The sequence below is a fragment of the Crotalus tigris genome, unplaced genomic scaffold (genome assembly GCF_016545835.1).
Source record: "Crotalus tigris isolate CLP2741 ecotype Arizona unplaced genomic scaffold, ASM1654583v1 scf7180000017573.2180621, whole genome shotgun sequence".
Taxonomy (NCBI): domain Eukaryota; kingdom Metazoa; phylum Chordata; class Lepidosauria; order Squamata; family Viperidae; genus Crotalus; species Crotalus tigris.
In genome coordinates, this window is record NW_024096483.1 from 1,225,678 (window position 1) to 1,248,813 (window position 23,136).

Below are 23,136 nucleotides of genomic sequence, written 5' to 3' on the forward strand. Positions count from 1 at the left end.
AACCCTAAGAAAAAAATCTTGCTATTTAAGGGATTAAGAGAGAGATACTGTATAGAGAATTACTTTGTATATAGGTAAGTTGAGTTCCTGCGTTCTTTAAATAATTTATATGAAGATAAGTCAGTATTTCAGCCAATCAATTCTAACTCTGCATTTGTGGCTAATAGGTATTCAGTACAGATGCCTCTCACTTCTGTTTCTTGTTCTCAGTGTTATGCTGAAAGGAGAGGTTTTGGTAGAACAATAGCTAGAAATCCTTCTTCTTGTGCCATATCCACATTGGCAATCATGTTGGCAATCCTGTTTTTATCAGCAGCCGCACAAAAAAGTGCTGCTGAGTTTTGTCCAAACCAGTGCCTTAGATTTTGAAGCCATGATCATCTTCTGGAGGATTAAATGGAGTATGCCGTATTTTTCTAGGTGTCGCATCACATTTCTGAAATATTCTAATTTTCATTTTTTTAATTGTTTTGATGATTTCCCTTGGCTTTCCCAGGCGGCTTATCACCTCCTCATTTCTGATCTTGTCAACCCAGCTTATACATAACAGCCGCCTGTAAATCTAGTCTCTTCAGATGGCCTTCTGTCAGAGACCAACTCTCTACTCCATAGAGCAGGATAGAAAAAATATAGCATCTGACAGGCCGGATTTTCAGTTTTAGGCTTATGTTGTGACTGCAGAAGACCTTAGCTGGACAGAATACAGGTAGTCCTTCACTTACAACCATTCATTTAGTGATCATTTGAAGTTATAATGGCACTGAAAAAAGTAACTTATCACAGTTTCTCACACTTCGTTCTCTGAGTATCCCCATGGTTTCATGATCAAAATTTGGATGCTTGGAAATTGGTTCATATTTATGTCAGTTACAGTGTCCTGGGGTCATGTGATGACCTTTTGCGACCTCTGATAAATTCAATAGGGAATTTCACTTAACTGTGTTACTAACTTAATAACTGCATTGATTCACTTAACTGTGGCAAATAATGTTGTATAATGTGACAAAACTCCCGTAACAACTGTTTTACTTAGCATCAGAAATTTTGGACTTAATTGTAATAATAAATCATGGACTACTTTATTCTTCATGGTGTTTGAAAGCAGGAAATTAAGTTGTAAATGAAGGATTACCTGTAATATGTCAAGAGGCAACTTAATCAGAATTATTTTTTTATTATGGAAACTTTCTGGAATAGTTACTACATTCCAAAGATTGTAGTCACTACTAAACTGAAACTAGAATAGAGTAATATACATACATGTATGTGTATATATGTATGTTATTTCTGGTACTGATTTCTGTAGCTAAGAATCAAAACATGACAATTACTATTTCATATGCTTCCTATTTGCTTCATCCCCTCCCTTCCTCCAGGCTCATTTTGAAATAAAGGTATTTGCATATAAAAATCCTATGAGGCATAAAAATGCCACATAGGCATTTTCTATTGGTGAGGTATGGGGATGATCAAATACCTTGGAGATATTAATTTAGAAACAGAGGTATTACAGCCTATTTTCTCTTATCCTTCTTTGTTTAACCTTAATGTAAAATTCCCAAGTGATTTTGCTCATGGGAGCTATTCCTTGAAGAGTTTCAAGGTTAACATCTAACTTGTAGCATCCAAATCAAAACCAGTGATAACACAAATCCGTCTATCTTAGAGGGGATTATGCTCTGTTGAGCATATTATGCAAATTATGCAACCATTTATATCAGCATTATTTATATTTATATCGGAAAACCCAAAGTGAAGAATCTTGTGATAAACATGCTGAAATTGTTTTGCTTCCTACAAAAAAAGGTTCTAAATGATGCAGAAATTTGTGGAAATATATTAAGACTAGATGTTCCAAGAACATAAACTCATATGACTGGAAGAAATCTTAGAGGTCTTCTGGTCCAAAGTTCTGCCCAGGACAGGAATCCTCAGACCAATCCAAACTAATGACTGTCCAGCCTTTATTTGAAACCTCCAGTAATGGAGTTCCATGTTTCTAGAAAGAGGCTAGCTGTTCCATTGCATAGGAGCTCACAGAGTCAGGATTTCCTCCTTACTTCAGGTTTAGAGCTCTTTCTAAAGCAGTGTTTCTCAACCTTGACAATTTTAAGGCATGTGGACTTCAACTCCCAGAATTCCACAGCCAGCATTGCTGGCTGTGGAATTCTGGGAGTTGAAGTCCACATGCCTTAAAATTGTCAAGGTTGAGAAACACTGTTCTAAAGCTTCTACTATTAGTTCTTCTCCTGCTTTCAGGCACCATGGAGAATAAATCTACAGGTAGTCCCTTGGTTAATGATGACTTTATCAGAGACTGAAGTTACAGGTGGTGAGTGAGTGGTGTTTATGACCAATTCTCAAAAGTTCTCACCATCCCAGAACTTTTGGTGATCATGATTTGGGTGCTTGGTTCACACTAATGACAGTTGCATCATCCTGAGGTCACATGATCATCATTTGCAACTTTTCCTGCTGGCTTCCCATAAGGAAAATTAATGGGGAAGCCGGCAGATAAGGTAACAAGTAGCTCGTTCCCATTCCTGCTGTTTTTACTCATGAGGAGCTAGACTGCCAAGTACAAGATCCTGAAGAATCATTTCCTGTTCAGCACCAAATGTCAGCTGCTTCTTGTCTTCTTGCTATCTACACTTTTTTCTTACTGCAGCTGTTGGAAAATTAGAAGCAGGTTTGGTCCCTAGTTTTCTAAACCTCTTAAGTAATTTGCTCATAGTCTAGCCAGACATACATTAGGAAGTTTTAATAATCTTTTTTTTTCAAACAATTTTATTGATTTTTCCATTTTTGCACCAGAATGCTTAAGAAACAACGTGGAGATAGGGTAATCAGTTAAGTACAATAACATCATACATATATGGCTCAAGTAATGCTCCTTAAAATTTCCCTCTCTAACAATTAGAATAATATAGTCAAGCTAATACATTTCTAAGTAAAATTAATTCATTAATACATTCCTAAATAAGAATTAGATTAATCAATAGAAGTTATCAGCAACCTTTCAGCAATGTAAATCAAACCCTGTTTTAGGTTTATTAATTTCCAAATATATCTAACTTAGCCTTAAGCAAAGATATTATTTACAATTTGGGTGTCCATAATTTCTCTTATTTAAGCATATTATTTCCATAATTACATACTTACATTTCTCAACTATATTCTATTTCTTATTCAGTAATTCTTCATTTATTAATTTCATCTCCTCCATCATTACAATCTTTTTATCATTATAGCTCCACAAATTAGCTATCATGTCTAATAATAAAAAAGCATAGAAAAAATAGAAAAAACAATAAAAAGAAACAAAAACAAACCAAGAAAAAGAAAGAGAAAAGAAGGAAGATCTATTATTCCAAAGAATATATTCTTACTATATTTCAATATTAAATTCTAAATCTTATCTTAAAAACACCTTTTAAGAATCCAAATCGAAATCAATCCGCATCTCTGTAAAGCCATTGCAACCCATAAGTGTAATCTTAAATTCGATATTTATATCTTATTCTAGCTTTCTTTCTGTTCCAAACGGGTTTCCATAGTAAGGTCTCTATGTCCGCAAATAAAACTCCCTCCATTTCTTGCCGTAACGCGTAAGTCAGGAAAAAATCTCCCATTGTCCATTTTAATAGGCTAATGAAAAAGTTGTAGCGATTCTCAATAGTTCATAGTTGGACATCAATCTTCATCTTTTCTGAAGTTGCATCTAGTTTAATTACAGTCACTTTTGAATCATCCTAAGTCTCAATAGATTGTCTATAAAATAATGTAGAGTCCTTTTTAATGTTATTTTGTTCTCCTCCTATTGGTTTTTTATCTGTCAGGTAATCAGTTGGAGTCTGGACATCAGCCTGCCCTTCTGGGGTGACATCCTTAGTTTCCGTGCTCATTTGTTCATTAGCATCAAATGTGGATAAAGTTGAGAACGGGTCTCTTGAGTATATAACCCTTCTGCTGTTTCTTAGCCTGCAAAGTGCTCACTTACACTTTGTGCTTTAATTTGTTGTTGACAGATAATCTCTTTTGTACAGGCAATTACTAGTTCAGTATTTTCAAGAATTTTGTCCAATATATACTTGTAATTGAGATCTGAACAGAATTCCTCCATTTCAGTGTTATATAAAGCCATTATTCTTTTGATGGAGGCTATATTTAATAACAATCAGTCAATATCACCTTCCACCCAGCTGTACAGCTTCTTTATCTTTCCCTTTTAAGATAATTTGAAGGTCAAAGACAGGCTCAGAGTCCAAAGAGAGGAAATAACAATTGCAGTAAATAATTTCACCACAAGATGTCCCCAGAGGGTTAACTATTCAGTCTTTCCAAACCCCCAATAAAAATAATTTCTTTCCTATTTTCCTTTTTTCCTTCTTTTCTTTAGTTATAAAAACAGTAGAAAATAGGAAAAAAAAACCAAAATTCTCCAAATTGCTAGCATATTAAATTTCTATAACAGAGATTTTAGGGATTTTAGGATCCCCAAATATTCAAAAATAAAGTCAATCATTGAAAAAGTTGAAATTAATTTTTTTTTGTTCCAAGGCTTTTCTTCCCCCATCAACAACGCCGCTTTAAAAAGATAGGGAAATAATTCCAAAGGCTTTTCATAGGAATAAATAGGAAAGGAGAGGCAAGGAAAGGTCCCACTGAATCTTCCATAGTGGTTCTATTTCGCTTAGATGTTCTGGTGCAGCTAAGTGATCGTCCATTTTACTGACCGATCTTTACTCTGTCGGCCCAAAGAAGGTCGCTTGGACTGCAGAGGGTGCCGCCACCCCTCTGCAGTCAGACAGGCATTCTCCTCAACAGTGGTCGCCCCTCCAGGGTGACCTTCGACCCAATCAAGGGTCTACCGACGGGAGAAACTTGACCGGCGAAGAGAGAAGTCTGCTAGAACAACTGCAGCGCTGCGATCTGGAACCGGAAGCCTCAGGAAGTTTTAATAATCTTTTTGATGAACACATTTATTTAGTTCTCTTTTTGAAGGCTTCCTACAAAAATGTTTTGTTCTGGGATATGATATTGAATTAAAGACTTGCAAATCCACAAATTATGCAGAGAAAGAATACAGTTAATGCCTCTTCAGTATTAAGGAAGAGACTATATAGCAAGTTTCATGAGATCGTTTAATTAAATACAGTATATATTTCCTGACATGCAATACACAGTATTAAGAGTACGCTTGAATTCAATAAAATACAAAATTATAACAGTGGTAGTGATGAATTTGCTAGCAATATTTGGGCTGTCAAATGGTAAAGAAGAATAGGAATATTTTTAGTAGATGCCTGAACTAGAGCAAGCTCACTGTGCTTATTTGGAGAGAGAAGGCATTCCAATAAATGGGTGCCACAACTAAAAAAATGCTTTTCATGGATGATCTTCCTGAGATAATTAGCCAAAAATGCACTGTCACATTCTCTGTGAGACTTGCACTCATTTCTCACTCTACATTACGCTAACTCTTGCTTTTATGTTGGAGGAGGATGAAAATAATGTTTTGTTCTTTCTTTTTACAGACATTGAAACATGCCATTAATCAAAAGGAATATTGAACCTCGGCACCTCTGCCAAGGAGCATTACCTGAAGGAATTACTAGTGAATTGGAATGTGTAACCAATAGTACTCTCGCTGCCATCATACGTCAGCTAAGCAGCTTAAGTAAGTTCCCTGAGTTGTTTTTTAATGCCATTCTTTATTTTCTTTCTTCCTATTTTTATATGGCAAATTGAGGAACATGAGGCATCTTTCAAGTTTATCTTAAGTTTTGGGAGAGAAACACAAGTGCTGTGAAAGGGACACAATGAAGTGGGATGGATTCTAATCTTCCTAAACTTCATATGTTGGGGTACCTTACCCTATAATTCCATATTTTAAATGCCTAGTTTTTATAGATGAAGTTAAGAACAGCAGAAAAAATATAAGGATGTTTGGTTGGGTATATCTATTTTTGCTTCATAGCTGTTGCTTCTTCATATCATTCTGGGGACTTGTAGCTGTCCTGGCCATTCAGAGAGGTTATAAATTGCAATGTTATTTTTAAGCAGTAGTCATCAGTCAAGTTGAAAGATACTGGATGATTATAGATAGAATTGCTTACAAAAAGCCCTCAGGATTACAGTAAAAACAGTAACTTGAAGAATTTTTATAATATTCTTTAAAAAATGTCACAAGATCTGGTAAATTAGCATTATAAAATATTTGTAAATAAATAATTAATAAAAATATTTATTTCTAAACTGGGGAACATGATCCTATTTTTTCTCTCTAGGCAAACATGCTGAAGACATATTTGGTGAGTTGTTTAATGAAGCCAACAACTTTTACATCAGGGCAAATTCTCTTCAAGACAGAATTGACTGTCTGTCTGTCAAGGTTACTCAACTGGATTCAGCTGTGGAAGAAGGTAGGCAGTTTCATGCAAGTATTATGCCAAAAGTGCTATTGACAAAAAGACGTAGTTAACTGTTCAGCAGTTATTACTTTTTATGGTGTAACTGATTGCTTAAAATAGTATCTGCTTCAGAAAAACACCCATGTTTGTATGTGGTTTAGGAATAGCAAATTAATAAATTTTTAATAAAATCTCTTAATATTTTTTGACAAATAAATTCTCTCCCTGCCTTTTTTTGCAATGTGCTTGTTATATTGCTTGAGAAGGATCTTTCCAAGTTGGCTTACCAGCCCTCATCTAAAAATATTCTAGAATACATCTTAATGTTCTTTTAACAAGATTTTAGCATTTAAGCCATTTTGTACAATCCATATTCAGTATTTTGCTAGAATGTTTTTACTTTAATGGGAAGAACACTATTCATTGAATGTTAATGAAGTATTGCTATTAAAAAAGTAATGATAACATTAAAGAAATAAGCTCTCCTATTATGACAATTATGACTGTTCCTATGAAATGCATTATATACCTATCAAAATCAATGAGACTAACAAAATTATTATATTGTCTTTTTTTGTTTTTACAAGAATTGTCAAAGAGAAAGGAAAAGAAATAATACTGATAGGAATATATATATATGAAAGAATATGGAATGTAAACAATAAAAGCAATACATAAAAGCTGATAAGACACAGATCTGAATAATTCCCTATTTTAATTAGAACAGATTGTTTTTGTTCACCATTTTGACTCATGTGCAGCACACAATTCATGTTGTACATACAAAATGAGATGCATCAGTTGTGGTCATTCATTTTAATTGCTTTTCTTCAGTCATTTCACTTGCATATTGTAAATAGCTACTCTCAGACTCTGTGTGGCTATCTCTCCTTTCTTTTTGCTAACAGTTTCATTGCAAGATATTAATATGAAGAAAGCATTCAAAAGTTGTACAATACAGGATCAACAGGTTGTTTCAAAGAACAGCATTCCCAATCCTGTTGCTGATATTTATAATCAGAGTGACAAACCACCTCCACTGAATATCCTCACATCATACAGGTATTGTAATTTGAAATGGATAAATCTGATATAGCTGGATATGAAGTTTTTCTTCCTATTCTCATGTATTGTATTTTTGCAAGAGAAAAAAAAATGCTCTACATGTATCCAGTTAACAAATGCATGTAGGAAGCATACTACAGTAGTAATGGGAGACTTCAACTATCCAAATATCAACTGGGAGACAAACTCTGCAGTGAGCAGGAGATCAAACAGATTCCTAACCAAGCTAGCCGACAACTTTGTCACCCAAAAGGTGGAGGAGGGAACTAGACATAAAGCTGTATTGGACTTAATCCTTACAAATAGAAAATAAGTGGGACCCGATAGGTTACATCCCAGAGTTCTGAAAGAGCTGGCAGAGGTTATCTTAGAACCGTTGCACCACATCTTTCATAAATCCTGGAGCACCGGGGAAGTACCTGAAGATTGGAAAAGGGCTGATGTGGTCCCCATTTTCAAGAAAGGAAAAAAACGGATCCAGGAAACTACAAACCAATCAGTTTAACATCAATACCTGGGAAGATCCTATAAAAGATAATCAAAAAACAGATCTGTGAATAATTAGAAGCAAACAAGGTCATAACTAGTAGCCAGTACACATTTGTTAAAAACAGATCATACCAAACCAATCTTATCTCATTCTTCGATAAAGTGATTAAACTATAGACCAGCGAAACACAGTGGATGTAGTATACTTAGATTTCAATAAGGCATTTGAAAAAGTAGACCACAACCTACTCCTTGGTAAGCTAGAAAAAGGTGGCATAGACAACATCACCATCAGATGGATCTGTAGCTGGCTGATGGATCTGTAATGGCACTACATCTACATGGAGAGAAGTAAGCAGTGGGGTACCGCAGGTTCTGTCTTAGGCCCAATACTCTTCAATATCTTCATAAATGACTTAGATGAGAGAATTGAAGGGGAACTCATCAAATTTGCAGATCACACCAAACTGACAGGAGTAGCCAACATCCCAGAAAACAAACTCAGGATCCAAAAAGATCTTGACAAACTTGAACAATGGGCCCTATCCAACAAAATGAGTTTCAATGTGGAGAAAAGCAAAGTTTTACATTTAGGCAGGAAAAACCAAAGGTACAAATACAGGTTGAGCAAGACCTGGCTTAAAAACATAACTGTGAGAGGGACCTTGAAGTCCTACTGGACGATCACTTGACTATGAGCCAGCAGTGTGCAGCAGCAACCAAAAAAGCTAACACAATCCTGGGTTGTATAAACAAGCATAGAATCAAGATCACATGTAGTATTATTACCGCTTTATAAAAACCCTAGTAAGACCACACCTGGAATACTACAGCCAATTTTGGTCACCAAAAAAGATGTTGAGAGTTTGGAAAAAATTCAGAGAAGAGCAACTAAGATGATCAAAGGCCTGGAGACTAAAACATATGAAGAAGAGCTGAAGGATTTGGGTTTGGCTAGTCTAAAGAAAAGAAGAAATAGGGGAGACATGATAGCAGTATTCCAGTATCAGAGGGTCTCCCACAAGGCAGAGGGGGCCAGGTTGTTCATCAAAGCATCAGAGGGAAGGATGAGAAACTTCCTAATAGTGAGGACAATCAACCAGTGGAACAGCTTACCCCCAGAAATCGTGGGCGCTCCATCACTGGAGATTTTTAAGAGACTAGACATTCACCTGTCTGAGAGGTATAGGTTCTCCTGCTTGAGCAGGAACCTGAACTAGAAGACCTCCAAGGTCCCTTCTAGATTCTATCCTATCCTATCCTATCCTATCCTATCCTATCCTATCCGCATTATACAGACAAATCTTATTGCATTCTTTGACCAGGTGATACAATTAGTGGACCAGAGGAATGCTGTGGATATAATTTACTTGGTTTTCAGTAACGCATTTGAAAAAATAGATCACAACCTACTGCTTAATAAGATAGAAAATGTGGGTTAGAGCAGCAGTTAGAGTGCAGTACTGCAGGCCACTTTAGCTGACTGTGTTCAGCAGGTCAGCGGTTCAAATCTCACTGGCTCAAGGTTGACTCAGCCTTCCATCCTTCCGAGGTAGGTAAAATGAGGACCCAGATTGTTGGGGGCAATGTAAATATATATATATATATATATATACATGCTTACTGGTGTACACCGCTTAGAGAGTGCTTGCACTTAAAGCGGTATATAAGTCTCATAAATAAATAAATAATAAATAAATCAACACCAGATGGATTCGTAACTAGCTGACTGGCCGTAATCACTGCATCTACATGGATGGAAGTGTGTAGTAGAGTGCCCCAGGGCTCTGTTTTGGGCCCAGTGCTCTTTAACATCTTCATCAATGATTTGGATGAGGGGATAGATGGGGAACTCATCAAGTTTGCAGACGAAACCAAGCTGGCAGGAATAGCCAGTTTAATATACAGAGGGATCTTGACAGACGTGAACATTTGGCACTATCTAACAAAATGAAATTCAGTGGTGAAAAAAGTAAGGTTCTACATTTAGGCAAGAAAAACCAAATGCACTTGTACAGTATAGGTGGTACCTTGCTCAATAGTAGTAACTGAGAGGAATCTCGGAGTCCTGGTGGACAATTACTTAAATATGATCCAGCAGTGTGCTGCAGCTGCCAAAAAAGCCAACACAGTGCTAGGCTGCATTAACAGAGGGATAGAATCAAGATCACGTAAAGTGTTAATATCACTTTACAATGCCTTGGTAAGGTCACACTTGGAACACTGCATCCAGTTTTGGTCACGATGTAAAAAAGATGTTGAGATTCTAGAAAGAGTACAGAGAAGAGCAACAAAGATGATTAGAGGACTGGAGGCTAAAACATATAAAGAATGGTTGCTGGAATTGGGTATGTCTAATTTAGTGAAGAGAAGGACTAGGAGTGACAAGATAGCAGTGTTTCAATATCTCGGGTTGCCACGAAGAGGGAATCAAGCTATTCTCCAAAGCGCCTGAAGGCAGGACAAGAAGCAATGGATGGAAACTAATCAAAGAGAGAAGCAACCTAGAACTAAGGAAAAATTTCCTGACAGTTAGAACAATTAATCAGTGGAACAACCTGCCTCCAGAAGTTGTGAATGCTCCAACACTGGAAGTTTTTAAGAAGAGACTGGACAACCATTTGTCTGAAACGGTATAGGGTTTCCTACCTGAGCAGGGGGTTGGATTAGATGACCTCCAGGGTCCCTTCCAACTTTATTATTATTATTATTGTTATTATTATTATTATTATTATTATTATTATTATTATTATATCCGTGTGGGGTATTTTTGGCAAAATATAGGATGGATTACCATTGCTTTCTGCAGTATGAAGATATGCCTTTCCCATTGTCACTGAAGTGATTATCATCTACCTACATCATCTTCTACATAACTGCTACCCAATATAGGTGTCTATTTGCTTTAGCTGGGCAACTTAGATGACTTTGGGCGTTTCTGCTGAGGTTAGATACTTTTCACATATATTCCTAGCATTTTTCACTCAGTCCTCCCAGTAAGGCCCATCCATACTACAATCTGATGGAGGCATAAATGGGGATCTTCCATAATTTTATCCCCATAGTAACAACTCTGGGAAATAGGTTGGGCCCAAAGGTCTCCTGTGAGCTCATTAGGCAAATATGAAGTATGCCCAGTAACTTCTAGGCTATGCCTGGCAGAGCTCTCCAAGGTATTCAAGAATCTTTTCCATTGGAAATTAACTTAATGGAGGTAATAGTGACCTGTTCCACTTTCAGCACATTTATGTGCTGCTTTATGTGAAATCTGCATTAGCATACTGAGTTGAGTCTGAGGAATAGCCATTTAAAATAGTGTTTTGTTCCATTTTTTTTACAGAGATGATAAAAAAGATGGCTTAAAATTTTATACTGATCCTTCTTATTTCTTTGACCTCTGGAAAGAAAAAATGTTACAAGATACAGAGCATAAGAGAAAAGAGAAGAGACGACAGAAGGTAAATCGAAACAGTTTTTTTTAAAAAAATTAAATATAATTTATCAATCATATTTTAGAATAAATAGCTTATACTGTATTTTAACAACATAGGAATGGTTGTAAAAGACAAAGCTGTTCTGTATTTCATACTAGTCCTTTACCTTTCGTTTTAAATGTGTGCTTTCTTATTTGCATTTTGAAAAGAAAAATATTCTGGAGATTTGTTAATGGAGCATTTAGAGAAACTCCCAGTTAGTTTTACAATATACCGGTAATTACATTTTGGAAGATATTTTGGATTATTACAAAAATTTCATAAAATCCTTCAGAGTTTCTGTCTAATGCAAATTGAAGAACTTTTCCATTATTTTAAGCTTCAACTTTGAAGGATTAGCATAGTTCTGTTATAGCTGTGCTGCATAAATAATAGATTAGATTGAGGAATGAAGTTTGCTTCTTTGAAATGTGAATGCATATAAATGAGATCATGAAGGAATGTTGCCTGAATTCTCCATTTTCAGATCATAGAGTTGTAATAAAAATCAGGAAATTGATAGCATACTTTTTGAAATAAGTGTGTATATGTGCTATGTGAGCAATCCGTGGAGCTCTGAAACTAATTAAGTGACTGAAACTCTCAGGTAATGCATGAAAGGCAACAGAATTAAAAGAGTAATTCTTGTTTTGTTTTGTTTTTCTTAACTGTGCCACAAAAGACAAGTTAGTGGATCTAGAGGCTCTGTGGAAACAGGAATATCACATTGCAGTGATTGGGTGACCTGCTCTATTGTTTTTCTTCTACGAGGAACTTACATGTTGTCAGTGTGGTGACACAAAGAACAAGCACATAGTAAAGGAGATGTAATAACTGTGGGAAACAGGGATTTGATAGGACTTTATGGAGAAATGTGGGTTGAAAAACAAATCTAACAGATGGTGCTATCAGTGTTTTTTACGGTATTCATTTTGTGAACTGTGAACTGCTTCGCTGAGAATTTTTCCCTCTTAGCTATATTTACGGAAAGTCCTTGATTTGCAACTGGTCACTTAATACCCATTGAAAATTACAACGGGCCCAAAATGGGTGCCCATAAGGCACTTTTGACCATCATGAAATATGTCACACCCATCCCTGTGGTCATGTGACAGCATTTTAAGTACTTGGCAACTGACTCACCTATATGACTAGTTGTAGAATTCTGTGGTCACATGAATGCAATTTACAATGTTTGTTGCCAGTTTCCAGCAAAAAAATGCCTATTTGCAAAAATAGTTTTGCATTTACATCTGTGAATTTGCTAAACTGTCGTCATCCCTCAGGCAGCACCTGATAAATTCACCTGGTTCAGTGTCTGTCTATCTACTATGATAGTAATAAGCACGGAGTAAGCACTTATTCAAAATGATCAGCACTCTGTAAATCTGAAAGGGTAGTTCTCATCTAGTGACCATTCACAGTTACCACAGTGATGAAAAAGTAACTTTACAACTAGTCCCCACATTTACGACTTTTGCAGGTCTGTAAAGTAAAATGAAAGCTGCAGTAAAATTGTAAGCACAGTCTTGGTATCACTTAGTGACTATTTCACTTAACAATTAAGTTGCCAGTTCTAAACAAGGTTTCTGAACATGGAGAGCCTATGCTGTAAGAAGCTATTCGAAAGTTATATGCATACAAACCTTGGAAACACTGATTTGATTTGGCTTTAAAAAAAACTGTCCAAATTCCTCAACTATTGAACAAGTATCTAATCAGTTAACATGAGAAATGCTTGAGAGAAACAAAACCAAACTGCCTGGCTGAGTCTTAGGAAATATGGAAATCAGCTTGTTTCAGAATAAATACATGCTTCATTTGAGGAACAAAATTAAAAGTTGAATAGGCTTAATTTGCAGCTGGAAGACGATTCAACAAAAGGCTATTTGTAGGTACATTTGTACTGACTCACAGCATGTAATGAGAAAATATTTTCAAGATACTTAATGTGATGTATTGAAAAACTATTGATTTGTTAGTCCAATTGCTTTGACTAGATCATGTAGAGGAAGCAAACTATAACATTAGAATCCTTTCATTGGAAGAAAAAAAGTGAATATGTGGCCATGAAATGTCCATATCCTATAAATGTTGAAACATAGCTGATTGTTTGTTTATATAAATAACCAATGGAATCTAATATATGCTTTGATTATGCTTGGCTCACCTGCACATCATATTTTCATATTTTTAACAGCATTAAACTTGCTCTTTCCTTGTTTCTCTCTTTTGCATGTTTTATCGCTTTTTATATTATATCAGGATCAAAAACGTATAGATGGCACAACTCGTGAGGTGAAAAAGATTAGAAAAGCAAGGAACAGGCGCCAAGAGTGGAATATGATGGCCTATGACAAAGAACTTAGACCAGATAACCGGTTATCTCAGAACGTTTACCCTGGAGCATCTTCTGAAGGGTCTCTGTCCCCTGAAACTAGGTCTGTTGATAATAAGATTTATATATTCAGTGGTGCTTAGTATCCTTCATCTGTACGGATTTATAACTTCCACTTGTATAAGAGAGATTTATCTTTCTTTTTTAGATTGGATGATTTTGGGAATTTGGTGTCTGCATTTTCCTGAATTAGATTAACCATGAAGACTTATTTTTAAAAGATTTTTGTTTTTGCAGCAGCCTGTTGCAGCAAAAAATAACATAGAAACCTGGGACAGGAAATGGCCCCTTTTTGTGTCAGGCACTATGTGCTTAAAGCAAAGGTGTTAAAAAAACTCATGAGATATCTATATTGTTGCCCTTGAGTTTAGCCAGAGGCTTCTATGTTCAAGTACAGTGTTTAAATTAGATTGGTCAGGCATTAGTTCATTTTTGTTCTTCTACTGGGTTTGAAGAAAGGAACAAATAGTGCAGCCCAAGAACCTCACTGTTCCATTAACATCTGTTGTGGCTTGCTTATGTCATGTTGTATTCATTTTAAAGCTTGGGCATACAAAAGCAGAGGATTTTGTAACTAACTATTGCATAATCAAGTTTTAAAACAAATGTTTTTTTATTTCTAGAATTTCTAGCCAATACGTTGTTTTGTCTGCATTAAGAAGAGATTTTTCAGTTTATAATATTTTGTGTGGTATTCTAATAACAAGTTCTGATCTCTTCATCTGAAAGAGCCACCTTTTTCTACCCTTCTTTTATAATCCTACTGATTCTGTTATCTTAGTTAATTCACATTTTTCAAGCCTTTTGGTCTACTGTCTTTTTCTGCCTGTCTTTATTTATTTGTCGCTTAGCAAAATAAAAACTTTGCTTTGTTTTGTTGTAAATAGATTGTAATAAGCAACAGTTCCATTAAAATAAGCACACCTAGGTTAAAAACTGGTTTTTGTATCTTGCATGGAAAACATATGTAACATTGTTCTATGTAACATGTGCCTGTCTAATGCAACTCTTGGCACATGAAATTTTCATGTTTCCATCCTGTACATAATCCTTTTTGTTATATTTGATTTATATTGTGCCCATTATGATTCAGAGAATTCACAAGCTGAATTCAAGCCGGCATCAGCAAGTTAATATGAGAAAAGTAAGGTCCAGAAGAGAAGAGTGGGAGAGAAAGAAAATGGGCACTGAGTTCATAAGTGACATAAAGAAACAAGAACAGTCAGGAGGCACAAAAGAGTCCCAGATGCCCAAAGGGTTTGTCTTTCTTTTTATTGAAAGCTCTAGTGCTTTGTTAACTTCCTGGCTTTCCATCTGAATAAGATGATAAGCATCTGTTTCACTTATTTTTAACCATGTGACAATATGGCGTAATTTGTTTTACTAATTTAGCTTCTCTACAGCATAGGGATGCAAGGACAATGTTGCTTGGTTTTAACTGCTAAGTACTAAAAGGTTGGCTATTTTCTAAGCTTTGTGACCAGCTAACAGTTTCCCCCCCCCCCCCTCTCTGTCTCTGTCTCTGTCTCTGTCAGAGACAGAGATAAAGTTATCTCTGTCATCAGATAAAGTTAATTTTATGCAAAAAAAAAAAAATCCCAGGAAAAAGTTCCATATTAAAAAAAAAGTTAAAATTTTGCAATGGGTTTGACTTTGATAAAATGCAATAATCTGCCTTTATCTGTAATTTTACTTTCATCTTCTGATTTTTCTTGCTAATGGTCCTTGTCTGCCTTGATATGTTTTGGAATATATATCCTATAATTTGAAAATTAGAGAAAAGTTGTTTTTGTGAATGTGGCTTCTTACATTTAATGTTGCATTAACATTTAATGTTGCATTAATAACTCATCTACTAACAAACTGTAAAATGTTAAATAAATGATCATTTAAATTGAGTGAGCCTACTATATTTTGTTCATGGTTCCCCTTATTCTTGTTTTTAATTTCAGATCCCATGCTTCAGATGTAACCAGTTATTCATATCCTGCTACTCCAAATCATTCATTCCATCATCAGTTTTGCCATGTGCCTTCATGTGGAACAGGAGATGGATCTCAGTTTATGCTTGCAAAGCAGGGCCTTGAACATGAATATAGGTTATCTTCCACAACAGTGCAACATGCTACTTTGAATAGGCCTCAAGAACCACCCCCACCCCCACCGCAAATCTTAGATGGTGCTCTGGGCACTGTTGCATTGATACCAGCAGACTATGGGTAAATAGATAGTTTTGTCCTTATGTTAAACCAGAGCTCCCCAACATTTCCAGTTTTGCTGATTGGTGGAAGGAGGGGGGAGAGGGGATGGTTCCACGAGCAGTGGCCAAGTGAATGTGTGCAGCTCCATTTGCATGAGCTTGGCAAGTGGGGATGTGTGTGCGTGCACTCACCCCCTGCTTCATAAGTAAACATATGATGCAACTAGATGATTGACTAGAAAATTTTCTCTGTCAGTTTGGAAATAATAGAACAGGAAGACAATGAATCAGATGGTTAAATGGGATCAAATATATTACTGCAATAGTTTTGGAATTGCTGTGTTTAATACCTGGTTGAGATGGCAAGCATCTGTTGAATCATAAGTGGCTGTATCTGACTTGATGGAGCCTAACTGTTTAAAACATTTTTCTCCTGCTCTTCAAGAGTGCCATAGTAATAGCTTCTGGATCATGAAGAACAAACAAGATAGGGACAAGTTTTGATCATGGTGAATGTTCAAAGTATCAGTGGTGTGTGGATTGTATGCTGAGCTGCATGTTGTTAACCATACTCAGAGGTTTATGTTCTTAAATAAAATAGCTAAGCAAAAAAAGTTACTACTTCCCAGGGATACTTTGGAGCTGTTGAGATAAAATTTAATATGGGGAAAATTATGTTGAGACTGGAAAATAGTGTGTAATTTGTTCTAAATCATTTGTGCTTTAGAAATTATAGAGAATATTTATAGGTTTAGGCAGAGATTTGTCCTCAAAGCTTGCTGCTTGGCTCCCGGACATTTCATTACCAAACTTGGTAACATCTTCAGCAGGATTTGGGGGAAATTTAGTTTATAGTTTATAGTTTAGTAATAAAACATCTGGTAGCCAAGCAATAAGCTCGGAGGACAAACCTCTACCTAAATCATGTATGCCTTCCTGATTAAATAAGAGCCAACTTGGAAAATATTGGTGCTGTAAATAAATGTTCTAGTATATACTGGAAAAAAATGTAAGTGAAGTGAATTTTTTTAAAGTTCAAATCAAATAGAACATTAATAGATTCTTACTTTGCAGACCTCCTTGATACTTCAACTAACAAGTATTTTGTTCTGTTTTATATATAGGATGATTGCAGCTCAGATGGTGGATTATTATAATTCTTCTGGAGAACCACCGTCTGCATCACCGCTTATGATTCCTTCTGCACAGACTGCTTTTGTTAGTCCTCTCCAAATCCCTGTGCTACCTACCCGTTCTGGACTAGTGGCTGGTACTCTGTATTCTGCTACTCTTCATCTTCCTTCTACAGGGCATATTGTTACAGCTCCTTCTCCTCCTGGCCCACCTCCTCTTCCTCCAGGCCCCCCTGCTGCAGGATCTTCTCTTTCATCCTCTCCATTGCATACTCCTGCAGTAGCTGAAGTTAAAAGGCAGGAGTCTATCCAGTCACCCATCAGTGGTGCTCGAAGTGATCTTCTTTCTGCTATTCGGATGGGTAAGACTTCCAAAATCTGACCTGGGCTTTTAAATATGACGGGCTTTGGGTCTTCATAATTGCATAATGTAACTAGAGATCTCTGTTCCACATGGTGTTCTAGGCTGAAAGCTGTATCTCAGCTTTCTTGTTTTTTGTTGCATTTATAGTTTTCTTTTGATGAACAATCATCAGCCACAGAAGTACAGTGTAGTTGTTCTTGAACTGCTTTTAAATGCTTGCCCAATCTTTCTCAACATGTATGTTCTGGATGTAATTTGTCCATCGTGGACCATACCATTTGGACAGCCTGATTGTAAATGATGAATGTGGTGGGTCAACATACTATGTAGGAACTTAGGATGGTCATTTGTCCGAGGCAGAAGGGAAACTTGCTTCTTCCTCCCCTGCAGCTCTTTCCTAGCTGCAACTCTTTTGTTATACCCTCCAGCCACAGGTCTCTATCTTGGTTCTTAGAGGAATCTTTTTCCTTCTGGAGAGTCAGTCTTTCTGTTTTGCTGCCATCTTGCAAAAATGCAGTGATGTTAACTTGCTTCTTAGCAAGGAAAGAGGGAGACATGATGGTTTCTTTTCTCTCCCAGTGGGGAGAAAAAGTGGTCCCTGCAGTATACATAAATAGAGTCCCTGAGATTTAGGAGAGCCCAGGGAGAAAGGGAAGCACAAAATACATGGTGGGTATAAGTGAAGGAAGTTGTAGGTGCATGCACATCCATGGATACTATAAGTAGCCAATTGCTTTGGATAGACCAACTTATGAGCTTGTAATTATGCATTATATCTGAAAGTATCAAAAAGGATATGAACAATAGAGCTTTTATGTAAATAGGTATTAGGAACTATTTTAAATCCCAAGTTATTATTATTGTTAACTTGAATAGATAATTATCCTATCTACATAGAATAATATTCAAATGAATGTTGAGCTGTTTATACCACATATGTTTATAGGAAAAATACTCTCTAAAAATATAGATGTTGAAGATTTTATTATACTAAATAAGTCATTGGCTATAAATAAGCAAGACATCAATAGGAACATTTGGCTTTTTTATAATTTTCATGCTTGGTAAGCATAAATGATTACTAATTATGTTAATTCTGGTACATTTTCATGAATGCTTGAGTCCTGTGTATTTGTAAGGTTTTTTAAGGGGAAAATGAGCACAAAAAGTTGTGTTTCTTTGCTTGTCTCAGGAATCCAGCTGAAAAAAGTACAAGAGCAACGTGAACAGGAGGCCAAGCGTGAGCCAGTTGGAAATGATGTGGCCACAATTCTTTCTCGACGGATTGCAGTGGAATACAGCGATTCGGATGATGAATCAGAATGTGATGAAAATGACTGGTCAGATTGAAAATGAAGATCCAGTACCAAAGCATTCAATGTGAACTGACCTAGGAAATTATTTATAGATTACCCTGGCAGTACTGGTATATACCAGTAGTAGAACAAGTAGGCTTACTTGGTGATGTTCAGATTGATATAATCCAGTTACTTTAGATCAGTGTTTCTCAGCTTGGAGAATTTAAGATGTCTGGATTTCAATGCCCAGAATTCCCCAGACAGTGTGCTAGCTGGGATATTCTGAGAATTGAAGTCCTGACATCTTAAAGTTGCCAAGGTTAAGAAATACTGCTTTAGTGTTTCTGCAGATGAAAAAAATGAACTCTTTATTTTCAGTTTTTGCTGCATCATTTGCAGCAAAGCAAGGTTCTTTTGTATGTATAATTATTTTACTATTTCAATATTACAAGCAATTACTTTATCATGGCAAAGCAATATTTTTAACAATGAAATGTCATTGATTCTTCCACTTTGACTCATTGTCATTAACATGCAAAAATTGCTAGCAGCTAGTTATTTCTTCTTTATAAAAAAAAAACCTCAACAACTCTGTAACTGCAAGAATCTCATGAATGAGTTTCTGTTCACCATAATTATATTTCCAACTACTCTGGATCTGGATCTATTCAAATAGCATATATGGAGAAAAAGGTTGAGATCAGCATAAAAACTACGGCTGTGTAAAAACCATCTGGAAGAGTGATATAGAATGAATCTGAATGATTTTGCACAATCCTGTGGAATACCAAATGCCTTCCCTCCTTGCTAATTTGGTTCAGCTTTCATAATCTGTTTTTTAAATTCATCCAGTTTACATTGAGCACATTGACCTTATGGTTCAGTGAATAATATAATTGAATTTATAGATATATTTATGAATAGTTGGGCTCCAAAGATAAGATCGATTAACCACCCAGGCTCCTCTTACACCATTATTATGGGTTAATGGCCTCATTTATTATTGGTTTCCTCATAGAAATAAATCCTTAATTATTGAAATGTGTGTTCCAGATTGAGTAATATAATTTTCTTACTTCTCATGCGTTATTTAAAGAGCTGCTTATATTACATATAAGAAGACTCATAATGCCTTTGGCCAGCTTATAAAAATGAACTGGAGTCAGCATTTAAAAAATGGCAGTTTCTATTTACATTTTATGTCTACCTTAATTTACTTTATACTTTTCAATTACTTTGGAATTACTCAGGGTTGAAAACAGAATGGGATGCCTCTATTCAAGGTACTGTTTTTGTATTATTATTTTTATTTAGATTTTTTAATCCCACCTTTATTATTTTCATAAGGAGGTGAACGTTCCTAATACCCCCTACTCTTCCTATTTTCCCCCAGCAACAACCTCTGAGGTAAATTGGGCTGAGAGAGAGTGACTGACCCAAAGTCATCCAGCTGGCTTTTGTGACTATGGCAGGACTAGAATTCACAGTTTTATTGTTGCTTTCAAATATCTGATTCTATGAAACAGTGTTATCGTGTTTTGAGGGAATAAAGTTAGCACTGGCCAGAAAATGCCCTTTTCTATTTTTCCTATTGTTTTATTATAGCTGGCAGAACAAAGGAGCATCCGCTCCTCAAATCTTGCAAGATAGAACAAGCTGCTAAATCTCCTTTGTAGTGGGTAAACTACCACCAGTTTTCACTTACTAAATCTCAGGCTAAACATGTAAGAATCCAGAGTTAAGGGACTGAACATTAAAAGTACGATTGGTCTATTTTTTTTAGAGTTTCAGCCAGTTGTTAATTCTCTTGTTCCTATTATTTCTCACTTGCCTAGAGAAAGCAAGACACGGTATATATCGCAAGCATTAAATGCCAGGTCAGTTAATAATAAGGCTCCCTTTATTTACGGTCTCATTGGAGGAGAGCAGGCTGACCGATATTCATCATCAAAACCTGGCTGACTCCAGAAGGGAGAGTTCCCCTCTTAAACTTATGTCCAGCTGGATTTAGGGCTTTGCACACTAGTCAAGACCCAGGGTAGACAAGGTGGAGCAACAATAGTCATGCGAGAATCTCTTTTGGCTTTTAGGTGCCCTGCTCCACAAATTTCCATTTGTAAAACCCTCTCTTGAAACTGGGCTCATGGGATGGGATCATGGGATTGTTGCTACTATACCAATTTCCCTGCTGTGTAACCACCTCCCTGCCTGTGCTGTTGCAGGCCATCACAATGCATGATATTGTGCGGGTTCAGCTCCTTTCTCCAAGGTTGATCTCAATATTGCTAGGGAGTGAGAAGTCCAACTAACATCTGTTCCTTTGTGGAGTTGCTCAGGGCTTGATACTCTGTTGTACACCAGTTGTGCCCTTTCCTGGATTATGAAGCCCTGCACTCAGCCTTGGACTACTGCAATGTGCTCTACATGGGGCTACCATTGAAGAATATTTGGAAGCTTCAGCTGGCACAAAATGCAGCGGCACAGTTTTAGGAGCTCCTACAGTGCTCATGTTGCACAAGCTGCATTGGTTGCCGGTTTGCTTCCAAATTTATTTATGTATTTATTTAAGAAATGTACTTGGCATCTGTTCCTGTCTGCCTCTTACCTTTATCCCCCCTCCACCCTCCAGATTATTCCTTTAAATGGGAGATGTTATGTCATTAATGTTTTCAACATTGTGCATCTGGTAGATCTCATTAGTGAGATACAGTTCACTTTTCACTTTACCCATTGCTGCAGAAACAACTTGACCAAATACAGATAGTTCTCACTTAACCAATTGCTTGTTTAATGGCTGTTCAAAATTATAGTTGTGCTGAAAAAGGAGAGTTATAACTGGTCCTCAAAACTCTGGCTGTCACAACATCGTTACAATTATGTAATTGCAACCTGGGTTCATGGCAACTTTATAATGGTCACTGCATCCCACAGTCATGTGATTGCAATTTGTGACCTTTACAGTTGTCTTCTGACAAGCAGTCAGTATGGAAGCTGGCAAGAAGTTGCAAGTTGTAGCCACATGTCATTGCATTTAACAACTATGAATGTTTTACTAACAATTTCAGCTGGAATTGCCATCGTACGTTGGGCACAATCATATTACTTTTATTTTTATCTATTAATTACAGTTACGTGGCTGCCCACCTCACAAGAAGCAACTCGATTTTTCACTTTGTGATTGTATCTCTTAGTGGCAGAATTGCTCATGTCCTTTTTGATCTGTAAGTGAGCATTACCTATAAATTTGGTATCATAAATAGATAATAAAAAAATAGTACCTTAAATATTTCAACTAACTCATTAAAACTCTGAACTTCTGCATATTGAATAGAATGAGTAAAGAGTACAGTCACTTTTTTTAAAAAAACTTATAATACTAAGATCTTTAAATTTAGATTTGAAATATGGGAATAATCAGCTCTTACCCTTGCATGTGGAAATAAACAGAACTATACAAAAAAGATGTGAGCATAATTGATCTGGAGGATGGTCTATCTGGTAGTGAATTCTTTGGTGTCCCAGAATTCCAGACTCCAGAATTTTAAAAAGCAAAGATGTACATTCCCATCTATGAATATAATTAACATGTTCTCTGCTTCTACATAATATGCTGAATCCTGAAACATAATTTTGGTTTGCTAGGGGTTACTTCTGCTTCCCATAATAATTTGGTACTCTGATATTTAGAATAATGATGGATTTATCACCTATGCATTTATTGGATCCTGACGTATCGAATGCATCATATGTACTATGTATCCTGCAACATTAGTAATGGACAGGAGAAAACATGCTCCTTTGGTTGAAGAAAGGTAGGTATGCAAGATAGGCATGGGACTGTTTTTCCTTTTTTGATGTCAAGTAATGAAATTGTTAAAGAAAATGATTCTGGTACTAAAGTTTCTTCTATTATAGATTTATTACAGTATATTTTAGAAGCAAATTAGCTGTATTTTGAATTATTTCTAAACTATTGAGTAATTATTTCTAAACTACTAAGTAAGTTATTTGTAGTTAAAAATACTTCGTATTTAGGTGAATCGCTTGTTTGCTTTTAACCTGAAAATATTTTTTCATCTCTTTTCAGTATTTGATCAATAAAATGTAAATTAACATGACTGATCTAAGTTTACAATTTAAACATTTTGTCTTTGTATATCTGTCTTGGGTTATATAAAAATATTAATAAAGTTTACATTTAAACTTTTCTTTTAAATTCTAAAGGTACTTAAAATTTCATTTGATTTCAGCTAATAGAATATGGTGTATGAGCTGTTATGTAGTAATTAATTTCCTGTTAATA

The 23,136-nt window shown here is 36.0% G+C and overlaps 1 protein-coding gene across 3 annotated transcripts in view; it reads left to right on the forward strand.

Annotated features, from left to right (window-relative positions):
- Positions 1 to 23,100, forward strand: part of WASF3 (WASP family member 3) — a 34,804-nt gene extending 11,704 nt beyond the window's left edge. The window contains exons 2-9 of one of the 3 annotated variants that reach the window (XM_039356583.1): positions 5,538 to 5,680; positions 6,291 to 6,425; positions 7,322 to 7,475; positions 11,308 to 11,425; positions 14,932 to 15,095; positions 15,791 to 16,057; positions 17,163 to 17,533; positions 18,728 to 23,100. In XM_039356583.1, the coding sequence (XP_039212517.1) occupies positions 5,548 to 5,680; positions 6,291 to 6,425; positions 7,322 to 7,475; positions 11,308 to 11,425; positions 14,932 to 15,095; positions 15,791 to 16,057; positions 17,163 to 17,533; positions 18,728 to 18,885 (1,500 nt within the window). In that variant the 5' untranslated portion in view covers positions 5,538 to 5,547 and the 3' untranslated portion in view covers positions 18,886 to 23,100. Of the gene's footprint in view, positions 1 to 5,537; positions 5,681 to 6,290; positions 6,426 to 7,321; positions 7,476 to 11,307; positions 11,426 to 13,705; positions 13,882 to 14,931; positions 15,096 to 15,790; positions 16,058 to 17,162; positions 17,534 to 18,727 lie in introns of all 3 variants that reach the window. The other 2 variants (XM_039356566.1, XM_039356574.1) reach the window with 2 other exon arrangements.
- The last annotated feature ends 36 nt before the right edge of the window (positions 23,101 to 23,136 follow it).